General features: G+C 32.6%; 1 protein-coding gene across 1 annotated transcript in view; it reads right to left on the reverse strand.

The window, feature by feature from the left end:
• The window catches only part of LOC148941335 (putative G protein-coupled receptor B0563.6), a 230,050-nt gene that overhangs the window by 93,663 nt on the left and 124,052 nt on the right, over window positions 1–12,335 (reverse strand). Inside the window, exons 2-3 of the mRNA XM_089104099.1 lie at window positions 11,141–11,290; window positions 8,328–8,617 (exon numbers count right to left, since the gene is read on the reverse strand). Coding sequence (XP_088960225.1) covers window positions 8,328–8,617; window positions 11,141–11,290 — 440 coding nt within the window. The remainder of the gene's footprint in view (window positions 1–8,327; window positions 8,618–11,140; window positions 11,291–12,335) is intronic.

Here is a 12,335-nt window from a genome sequence, read left to right on the forward strand (position 1 = left end):
AATTTATTTTCTATAATAGCGTAACTATCTTTTGAGTTGGTACTTTGAAATTATTTTCTTAAAAAGCGTAACTATCATGTAACTTGGTAATTTGAAATTATTTTCTATAATAGCGTAACTATGATGTGAATTGGTACTTTGAAATTATTTTCTATAATAGCGTAACTATCCTGTGACTTGGTACTTTGAAGTTATTTTCTATAATAGCATAACTATCATGTGACTTGGTATTTTGAAATTAATTTCTATAATAGCGTAACTATCATGTGACATGGTACTTTGAAATTATTTTCTACAAAAGCGTAACTATCATGTGACTTGGTACTTTGAAATTCTTTTCTATAATAGCGTAACTATAATGAGATTTGGTACTTTGAAATTATTTTCTATAAGAGCGTAACTATCATGTGACTTTGTACTTTGAAATTATTTTCTATAGCGTAACTATCATGTGACTTGGTACTTTGAAATTATTTTCTACAAAAGCGTAACTATCATGTGACTTGGTAGTTTGAAATTATTTTCTACAATAGCGTAACTATAATATGACTTGGTACTTTGAAATCATTTTCTACAATAGCATAACTATAATGTGACTTGGTACTTTGAAATTATTTTCTACAAAAGCGTAACTATCATGTGACTTGCTACTTTGAAATTATTTTCTACAATAGCGTAACTATAATGTGACTTGGTACTTTGGAATTATTTTCTATAATAGCGTAACTATCATGTGACTTGGTACTTTGAAATTATTTTCTACAAAAGCGTAACTATCATGTGACTTGGTACTTTGAAATTATTTTCTATAATAGCATAACTATAATTTGACTTTGTACTTTGATATTATTTTCTAAAATATCGTAATTATCATGTGACTTTGTACTTTGAAATTATTTTCTATAATAGCTTAACTATCCTGTGACTTGGTACTTTGAAATTATTTTCTAAAATAGCGTAACTATCATGTGAGTTGGTACTTTGAAATTATTTTCTACAAAATCGTAACTATCATGTGACTTGGTACTTTGAAATTATTTTCTATAATAGGGTAACTATCATGTGAGTTGGTACTTTGAAATTATTTTCTATAATAGCGTAACTATCCTGTGACTTGGTACTTTGAAATTATTTTCTATAATAGCATAACTATCATGTGACTTGGTACTTTGAAATTATTTTCTATAATAGCGTAACTATCATGTGACTTGGTACTTTGAAATTATTTTCTACAAAAGTGTAACTATTATGTGACTTGGTACTTTGAAATTATTTTCTAAAATAACGTAACTATCATGTGACTTGGTACATTGAAATTATTTTCTATAATAACAAAACTATCATGTGAGCTGGTACTTTGAAATTATTTTCGACAATAACGTAACTATAATGTGAATTGGTGCTTTGAAATTATTTTATACAATATCGTAACTATAATGTTACTTGGTACTTTGAAATTATTTTCTACAAAAGTGTAACTATCATGTGGCATGGTACTATGAAATTATTTTATAAACTAGCGTAACTCTCCTGTGACATGTTACTTTTTAGATAATTTATACATTATCTTAACTATATAGTGAATTGGTTCTTTTGAAAATATTTCCTATTATATCGTAACTATCATGTGAATAGTTGCTTAGAATTTGTATCCTACAAAAGCTGCACTCTATTGAGTCATGGTGCTTTGAAATGATTTTCTATAATAGCGTAACTATCATGTGACTTGGTACTTTGAAATTATTTTCTATAATAGTGTAACTATCATGTGAATTGGTACTTTGAAATTATTTTCTATAATAGCGTAACTATCCTGTGACTTGGTACTTTGAAATTATTTTCTAGAATAGCATAACTATCATGCGACTTGGTACTTTGAAATTATTTTCTATAATAGCGTAACTATCATGTGACTTGGTACTTTGAAATTATTTTCTACAAAAGCGTAACTATCATGTGACTTGGTACTTTTAAATTATTTTCTACAATAGCGTAACTATCATGTGACATGGTACTTTGAAATTATTTTCTATAATAGTATAAGTATAATGTGATTTGGTACTTTGAAATTATTTTCGACAATAACGTAACTATAATGTGACTTGGTGCTTTGAAATTATTTTCTACAATAACGTAACTATAATGTGACTTGGTACTTTGAAATTATTTTCTACAAAATAGTAACTATCATGTGACATGGTACTTTGAAATTATTTTTTAACATGATATATAATTCAATTGAATTGGTACTTTGATACTATTTCCAACAATAGTGTAACTATCATGTGACTTTGTACTTAAAAATTATTTCCTACAATATTTTAAATATCAAAAGAGAGGGTGCTTTTCACTTATTGTATGGAAACGCGTAATTATCATGTGACTTGGTACTATAAATTAATTTTCGATAATAGCGTAACTATAATGTGACTTAGTACTTTGAAATTATTTTCTAAAATAGCGTAACTATCATGTGACTTGGTACTTTGAAATTATTTTCTATAATAGCGTAACTATCATGTGACTTGGTACTTTGAAATTATTTTCTACAATAGCGTAACTATCCTTTGACTTGGTACTTTTAAATTATTTTATAAAATAGCTTAACTATCATGTGACTTGGTACTTTTAAATTATTTTCTATAATAGCGTAACTATCATGTGACTTGGTACTTTGAAATTATTTTCTACAAAAGCGTAACTATCATGTGACTTCGTACTTTGAAATTATTTTCTACAATAGCGTAACTATCATGTGACTTGGTACTTTGAAATTATTTTCTATAATAACGTAACTATAATGTGATTTGGTACTTCGAAATTATTTTCTACAAAAGCGTAACTATCATGTCACTTGGTGCTTTGAAATTATTTTCTACAATAACGTAACTATAATGTGACTTGGTACTTTGAAATTATTTTCTACAAAAGCGTAACTATCATGTGACATGGTACTTCGAAATTTTTTTCTACAATAGCGTAACTATCATGTGACTTGGGACGTTGAAATTATTTTCTACAAAAGCGTAACTATCATGTGACATGATACTTTGAAATTATTTTCTACAAAAGCGTAACTATCATGTGACTTGGTACTTTGAAACTATTTTCTACAAAAGCGTAACTATCATGTGACTTGGTACTTTGAAACTATTTTTTACAAAAGTGTAACTATCATGTGACTTGGTACTTTGAAATTATTTTCTACAAAAGCGTAACTATCATGTGACTTGGTACTTTGAAATTATTTTCTACAATAGCGTAACTATAATGTGACTTGGTACTTTGAAATTATTTTCTACAAAAGCATAACTATCATGTGACCTGGTACTTTGAAATTATTTTCTACAATAGCGTAACTATAATGTGACTTGGTACTTTGAAATTATTTTCTATAATAGCGTAACTATCATGTGACTTGGTACTTTGAAATTATTTTCTAGAAAAGCGTAACTATCATGTGAATTGGTACTTTGAAATTATTTTATACAAAAGTGTAACTATCATGTGACTTGGTACTTTGAAAATATTTTCTAGAAAATCGTAACTATCATGTGACTTGGTACTTTAAAATTATTTTCTACAATATCATATCTATCATGTGACTTGGTACTTTGAAATTATTTTCTACAAAAGCGTAACTATCCTTTGACTTGGTACTTTAAAATTATTTTCTACAATAGCATAACTATCATGTGACTTGGTGCTTTGAAATTATTTTCTATAATATCGTAACTATCATGTGAGTTGGTACTTTGAAATTATTTTCTAAAAAAGCGTAACTATCATGTGACTGGGTACTTTGAAATTATTTTCTACAATAGCGTAACTATCATGTGACATGGTACTTTGAAATTATTTTCTATAATAACGTAACTATAATGTGATTTGGTACTTTGAAATTATTTTCTACAAAAGCGTAACTATCATGTGACTTGGTACTTTGAAGTTATTTTCTACAATAACGTAACTATAATGTGACTTGGTACTTTGAAATTATTTCTACAAAAGCGTAACTATCATGTGACATGGTACTTTGAAATTATTTTCTACAATAGCGTAACTATCATGTGACTTGGTACTTTGAAATTATTTTCTACAAAAGCGTAACTATCATGTGACATGGTACTTTGAAAATATTTTCTAAAAAAGCGTAACTATCATGTGACGTGGTACTTTGAAATTATTTTCTACAAAAGCGTAACTATCATGTGACTTGGTACTTTGAAATTATTTTCTACAAAAGCGTAACTATCATGTGACTTGGTAGTTTGAAATTATTTTCTACAATAGCGTAACAATAATATGACTAGGTACTTTGAAATTATTTTCTACAATAGTGCAACTATAATGTGACTTGGTACTTTGAAATTATTTTCTACAAAAGCGTAACTATCATGTGACTTGGTACTTTAAAATTATTTTCTACAATAACGTAACTATAATGTGAGTTGGTACTTTAAAATTATTTTCTATAATATCGTAACTATCATGTGACTTGGTACTTTGAAATTATTTTCTACAAAAGCGTAACTATCATGTGACTTGGTACTTTGAAATTATTTTCTACAATAGCTCGTGTTTAACAAAAAAAACAACAAAGGAATTATTTAATGCCATTTAGTTTTTGTTATTTTAAAATTTCCGCTTTTATTTCAGCCATTTTTTTTTAACAAAAAAAAAAAGAATTATTTACTGACCTTGAGTTGTGATTTAAGACTTACGCTTTTATTTCAGCCAAATGTGTTTAAAAAAAAAAAATTTCAGACATTTCTTTTTAAAACTTTATTTTCAACTAATTCATCCGGGTTTTCGAAAGCAATTCATGCCAGAGTAAAGCACTATAACTAGTCTAAGACATCCACTCTGTCTTCGCCCCACCCCCCAAAAAATACTTTTCAGACATTTCTTGTTAAAACTTTATTTTCAACTAATTCATCCGGGTTTTCGAAAGCAATTCATGCCAGAGTACAGCACTATAGCCAGTCTAAGACACCCACTCTGTCATCGCCCCCCCCCCCCAAAAAAAACTTTTCAGACATTTCTTGTTAAAACTTTATTTCAGCTAATTCATCCGGGTTTTCGAAAGCAAATTTTCGAAAGCGAAAGCGAATGCCAGAGTACAGCACTATAACTAATCTAAGATATCCACTCTGTCATCGCCTCCCACCCCCCAAACAAATACTTGTAAGACATTTCTTTTTAAAAATTTATTTTCAACTAATTCATTTGGGTTTTTCACAAGCAATTCGTACCACAGCACTATAACTAGTCTAAAACACCCACTCTGCCATCGCCCTCACCCCCCCAAAAAAAAAAACTTTTCAGACATTTCTTGTTAAAACTTTTTCTGAGGGGGAAGGAGGGGCCTCTGAGCCTTGCCTTTGAGGCAGATCCCGTTTATTTTGATTCTGAGTATTTTTGGCTTTCCCTCCAAAATTTACCCACCCCCCCCCTCCCTGCCCTCAGAAATGGAGGAACAAAGGGCCTCTGAGCCTTCCCCTTGAGGCAGATCCCGTTTATTTTCGATTCTGAGTACTTTTCGTTTTCCCTCCAAAATTGACCCCCCCCCTCCCTTGTCCTCAGAAATGGGGGGAACGAAGGGCCTCTGAGCCTTCCCCTTGAGGCAGATCCCATTTATTGTCGATTCTGAGTATTTTTGATTTCCCCTCCAAAATTGACCCTCCCTCCCCCGTCCTCAGAAATGGGGGAACGAAGGGCCTCTGAGCCTTGCCCTTGAGGCAGATCTCATTTATTTTCGATTCTGAGTATTTTTGGTTTTCCCTCCAAAATTGACCATCCCCCCCTGCTCTCAGAAATGGGGGAACGAAGGGAACGTTAAATTATTTTAAACTGACAACACTGTCCAAATATCACATGTGTATTATACAGTACACAATCACCCCATCTTCCCCAAAACACTTTTCAGCTATTTCTAGTTAAAAATTTGTATTCCAATTCGCAAATCTCATTACCCCTTTTTAAACGTTTAATCAAACAATTCTGATTGTAGTGTCCAAGTTTTTAATAACAAAGCCTACACACATGTACACACTATGCTTTCAAAAAACCAGTCTGATTGAAAAACTTGGAGTTGAAACAAATTTGTGCGGGGAATCCCCCGTTCATACTGTTATCTTTTTTGCAATGTTTAAGAACAGGCGGGGGATCCCCACTCGTTTGGAATGGTACCAACAGGACATAAGCAAATAGCACGTAGTTTTATAACGTGTTTAATCACGTGTAGTTTTAAGAATGTGTATGTGAACTCATGACCTACATTCATTGTGTAACTGACAACAAAAACAGAAAAAAACCTGTTTGAGGACATTATACACTGCCGTATAACCGCTGGCTGTAGACTATGCCTTGGAAAGTTACCATGGAACGAAAAGGCCGCAAAGTATAAGTTAGCACTCTACTGGCGTAGGCAGCATTAGGCAGCATATTGTCTAGGGGGGCAGTCGATAGTGTGATGGAGTTTTGTCAACTGCTTTTTCCAAACCATCTGCTTTTTCAGCCATATCTAACTTAATTTTGAAGGCCTAGGGGGGCCGCTCCCCCCCCCCCCCTGCCCCCCTCCCTACAACCATGAGTACTACTATAGCAATTAAATCAAGTTCTCGCTCATATAGGGGAAAAGTATAACTACTTATGCTAGTTTAATGTTGTAAATACGAGGACATGCCAAATTTCATATTTATAGGTTACAGAAAGCAGCTTGGAAGCACCTGACACTTTATTTTTTTAAAATATATTGTCCATAGTCTCCAACGTCTTCCGTTTAATATGTTTGTTTTCGATTGTTTTGTTCAATGTGCCCCCTCCCTCAGAAATATATTTTCTGGTACCTTCCTGTTTAAAGGTCCGATTTTTGGTCAGACTCTTCAAACATATTAGGTAAAAAAGAAAATCGGGAATCAAAAATAACAGCCAACATATCTGTTAAATATATATATATATATATATATATATATATATATATATATATATATATATATATATATATATATATATATATATATATATATATATATATATATATATATATATATATATATATATATATATATATATATATATAATATATATATATATATATATATATATATATATATATATATATATATATATATATATATATATATATATATATATATATATATATATATATATATATATATACATGAAAACTCTTTGACATTATATTTCCCATTTCTTATAGTACATTACTAAACTTGGGTTTCGATCCAGAAGTCAATCGCCATTTTTCCAGATATATTTATTGATAAGAGTCGAAGATTTCATATCTTCCAGCAAATTTAATCACGATTGGTCTTCTATGTTTTCTTTTTGTGAGAGTAAAGATTGCATATTTTGTCTTCAATGTATAAGTTTTTGGTTATATACTTTTCCTTTTTCTTTTATTTTCTTTTTTTTCCCTTGTGTTCTACTCTGTCATTTAGAGCCTTTGTGCCGTTTTGTTTGAAACGTTTTGAATAAATTGAACTGAATTGAATTATTGATCTTTAGTACAGAGATGCCACTCGTTTGGGACTTTTAAAAGGATTCTTAAGGGCCATTTAGTTAAGAATCAAACAGAATAGCATTTCTTTATTTATTTATTTATTTTATTATTTATTTACTTATTGTTTTTTTCTTCTGATGCGTTGATGTCCCCTGAGTGTTTATTTCAAGGTGTATGGTTTTCTTCTCTGCGCTTTAACTCCCAGGCCTCAGGTATGTTCTCTTTTTAATATTGTATGCCATTTGGCTATTGTTCTCTTTTTTTGTTGTTGTTGCGTATATTCTGTTTTTTTTATTCCCCTTGTGTCCCTGGCCTTGGAGCCTTTCGAGGGGAATAAAGGTATTGTATTTCCATTTTGTATTTATTGGTGAATAATAACTCTGAACTCTGATTTGCTTGCGTCGTGTTCTTTAAAGAATGACAACGAATTTATTTTATCCGTTTTAATTGTGGAAAACTCTGAAAAGACAACAGTGTTAGTCCCTTTTGCTAATCATTAGTGTAGTAATGTTACTGAATTTATGGCTATACTTCATTTGAGAATAAGAATAATAATACATTATTGATAATTATTAATTACTTATTATTATCTTCATCAGCTAAGATAATTAACGGGTGATTTTATAATCCTATATCGCTAAAAGTGTTGTTATGTTTCAAGCGTTGATCAATATAATCATCAGCAGTAACTGACTTCTGGGTCATTCCCTTTGTTGGTCATAATTTATACGCTAAAAACTACATTAATAAAAAAAATAGCCAATGTTACTATTATCAGGTATATATTTTAAATAACTACCTTAAAAATCGCCTCTAAAATCCATAAGTATACCGCCCATGCAATTGAATTGGAAAATGTGGGGTGCTCTTGAATGCGATACAAGGTTCTATTGGCACCACCTTCCTCAATACATGTCACAACGTGAGCTCTCAAAAGATAAGGTGAGTAAATCAACAGTGAAAAAATTGTAAGTAGGCTACAAACGACGCTTGGAGCTTTCTTGCTGATCAAGTATCGACCTTGGCCGACCTGACAAACTGCAACGTATCTTTCAACAGTTAGGGCGACAAGCATTAGTACCGCAACACCTTTAAAAATATCAAAAGTGGTTTTAATGTCACTAAAAAAGTGTTTTTGACGAGTTTGAGCAAAGACCGTTTTAATGAATTGTTAAAGTGAAAAAAAATCGGTCATGTACCGTTACTTTTTAGTACAACATTGGTAACATATCAAAGTAGACGTAATAGTAGAGAGAAATTAAACAATTAAAATGAAAATTTTCATTATTATATTTTTTTTTTAACTTTTGTCGTATTTCGTTGAAAATAGCCCTTTGAAAATAGTAGCAATTACATCTTGCCATCTGAACACGTGTTTGGTGTCACTGAATATCAGCTCCAAGATTGCGAACAAAAATCAAGCATACTCAAAGGCAGATAAAAATTCATTTCAGGGTTCAATATTAGGGTTTGTTTATTTATTTAAATGACCTTGCAAATAGCTTGAATAATAAATTACAATTCAGTAACAACATTTACTGATGATATTGTAGTAGTCGTAAAAGGAAATAGCACTCAGGGCTGAAGGGAAAAACAAACAAAATTGATTAATTGATGATTCAATTATGCTTATTTATTTACCAAATTTATAGAAAACAGAATGTAAATATTTTTGTAAGGTAACAAAAAAAAGAAAAAAAGAAGCATTTTTAGAGTGCTGAGACTCTTATAAAAGATATTCTTTATGAATCATAAATATACCCAGGTATATTTTATTGATCACTTGTTATGACTTCGAAAGAATCGCAATTATTATGTTGTCGGAGAAAAACTTCGGTTTTGTCCTTTTGTTTGCTCCTATGTTCCCAATTTCTCTGGTAAGTCTAACCCCAGCGGCTTTTAAGGAAAGTTAAGGCTTTCAAGAAAAGCGTCTCAGTCGGGAATGATGAGATTTTGAGGAATTACACATCTGTATTTTTATAGAGTATGTCAGAGGGGACTATATGAAATCGTTTCATAAAGTTACTTTCTTTGAGCCATGTTACCACTTTCGAGTCAAGAGCTCCATTCAAGAAAGCAAATAAGCAGATATTAGTTTGAAATTGAAGTTCAAACAAAACAAAAGTTCTTAGGATGTGCTAAGATTCCTTGGCCCCACCACCAGAATTTTTTTTAGGCTAATAAGTAGTAAACCTAAAGATTCAAAGAAGGAGTATTTTCCAACGGATCCAAAATTGAGGCCATTTACTGTTAGAACTCGTTTTTCTTTGCGATTTGAGCTGAGATTATTATTTCAACTTTTGCATGAACTGAAGGAGGGAGGAACTGAGGGAGAGGAACGATATTACCTATGCCTCACTAGACTTTAACTCCATAGAAATTGGGATTTCTCATTACTATAGAACTTGGAAGGTACTTTTTGCTCCTTTCTTATTAGTAAGATTGTAAATTAAACCCACAGCCAAAAAAAAAAAAAAAAAAATCAACTTTTGAAACGAGAAAAAGACAAATTTCTTAACTCTGATCAATAATCATTGAAGAGCTGCAACAAGTGCACTACATCAGTTTTTTGTACTTAGCTTAATTATCGCGAAACCCTGAGTTTGAATAGAATAACACCACAACACATGCAAATAAACCATATAACATCAGCCACACGAAAGAGTAGCAGCCTTGAAAGCTTTAGCCAATTTATTACTAATTGAGAATATTCTATTAAGATTCATGCCTCATACCTTCTCGTTTATATGTTTTCTGTACGTTGTTCTTTTGATTTTCAGTTTTAAACAAACTATTTATTTAAGCACTAATTCGTTATTCTATAAGTCAAACCTGGCCAGTGAAGATGGTAAAGGTAAATAAAAAAGGTAAATACTGCGGCATTGGACATTACAGTCCCTACCGGCGGTGCAGATCTCCGTTTCTCGGCCCTTCAGCCAGGAAGTGCAATGGGGGACCGGGGGACAACCATCCTGTGCTTTTACACACCCTTCCTGTTTACCTTCCCGAGATTTCTCCAGGTACCCATTTAGAGCTGAGTCGACTCTGGCTGAGCTTACAGAGTCACACCACTGACCCCCAAACCAGATAACTGGATACACTAGGATTCGAACCCTCACCCTCTCAGACAAAGAATCCTAAATCCAGTGAAGATGTGGCTAGAATTTAGAGGTTTGCAAGTGGAAAGCAAAATGTGGAAGAATCTGCATTTATTTTTTTATTATTCAAGAGAGGGACGAATCTCTACAAAACATTCAAGATACAAGGTCTTAAAAGTCAGTAATACTGAACGTATTAGGTCCATAGCAGTGACTTTATGATCTGTGTTTTTGTCTCATAGATTGCAATACAAAAATACATTTGACTGATATCGAAAATGAAGGTTCTGTTTTTCACGGTGCATGGGCAAATATGATACTTCATAGTTGTTCACCTAATGCCCTTTTTGAAGTGAGTGTGTAATCTAAATTAAATGATGAGACTTCAAAAGCACACTTTTTTTTGAATTTCAAGAATGTTATTTTATAGCACATTTATTACGAAAAATAGAGTAAATTATCCTTTCAACTTCTTCCCAATGGTTTCCCTACATTTATTAAAAAGAAAACCTACCAATAAAAGCATTTCCCAAGTAGAGTTCCAACCGCGTATGGAAAAATGCTTGAACATAGGATTCCCAAGGCCCGACTTCATTATGCAGTAGGATTCTTCCTGCAAACGGCACGGCAAAAAACATGGCGCATAAAGCACCAGCAGCGTAACCTTAAAAAAATACAAATATTAGATAGCAGTTTGGTGATTCCAATTCTTGCTGCAACAAAAAAGCAGTTTTCACACACAGCGGAGAAACTTGGGTACTTATTCAGGTATATCAGTAGCATCCCCGTAGGCACTTTAAAGTAATGCCCTCCCTTTTCCCGCAGTCACTTTAAAGTCATGCCCTCCCTTTTCCCATAGAATTCTAAAGTCATGCCCTCCCTTTTCCCGTAGGCACGTCTGGAAGGCAGATAGGGATATTAACATGGGATTTCTGGAAGTCAGATAGCAGATTAACAAGGGATTTCTGGAAGTAAGATAGGAAAATTAACATTGGATTTCCACGGGTCAGATAGGAAAATTAACATAGAATTCCGGGAAGGTCCATAGGGGGTGTACAAGTGGAGCTCCTAGTCCCTCGCACCTGTGCATTGCGGACCCTGTTTCTACCGGTCGAACGGCAAGATTCCCACCCCTGGCAAGATTCCTACGGGAGCACTGTTTGTACCGATCAGCTGGCAAGATTCCTAAGGAAGCCCTGTTTCTATCGGTCGGCTGGCAAGATTCCCACGGGAACCCTGTTTTTACCGGTCGGCTGTTAAGATTCCTAAGGGAGCCCTGTTTCTACCGGCCGACTGGAAAGATTCCCAGAATTCCAGGCGTCACATTATTTCTTCAGTATTAAAAAAGATTTCAGCGTGTCAGCATCAAAATGGATGCTTATACACTATTGGATATGGAAAGCGTTAGCGAGATGGAACATAGAGTACCTAAAGTAGCAGTAGAGATTACAAGGGGTTGCCGACTAACCCTAGAATTGGACAACATAAATGCGCGATACGTTGTATCATTATGGAAATTCAATCTGGAAGAACGGTTATGCTTTGTTGATAAAGAAAATATAGTGCATATACAGAGACTTCAAGACGGATTAAATGCATTAGCGAGATATATTGAAGAAAACAATCTATAAAATGGTTTGTTACTAACGAGATTTTTTATTTAGTAGTTAGAGTGTTAAAATGGATGAAATTTGAGAGCCAGAAAATCT

The sequence above is a fragment of the Artemia sp. Qi Xiang Cuo genome, chromosome 18 (assembly GCF_049724085.1).
Source record: "Artemia sp. Qi Xiang Cuo chromosome 18, ASM4972408v1, whole genome shotgun sequence".
Taxonomy (NCBI): Eukaryota; Metazoa; Arthropoda; class Branchiopoda; order Anostraca; family Artemiidae; genus Artemia; species Artemia sp. Qi Xiang Cuo.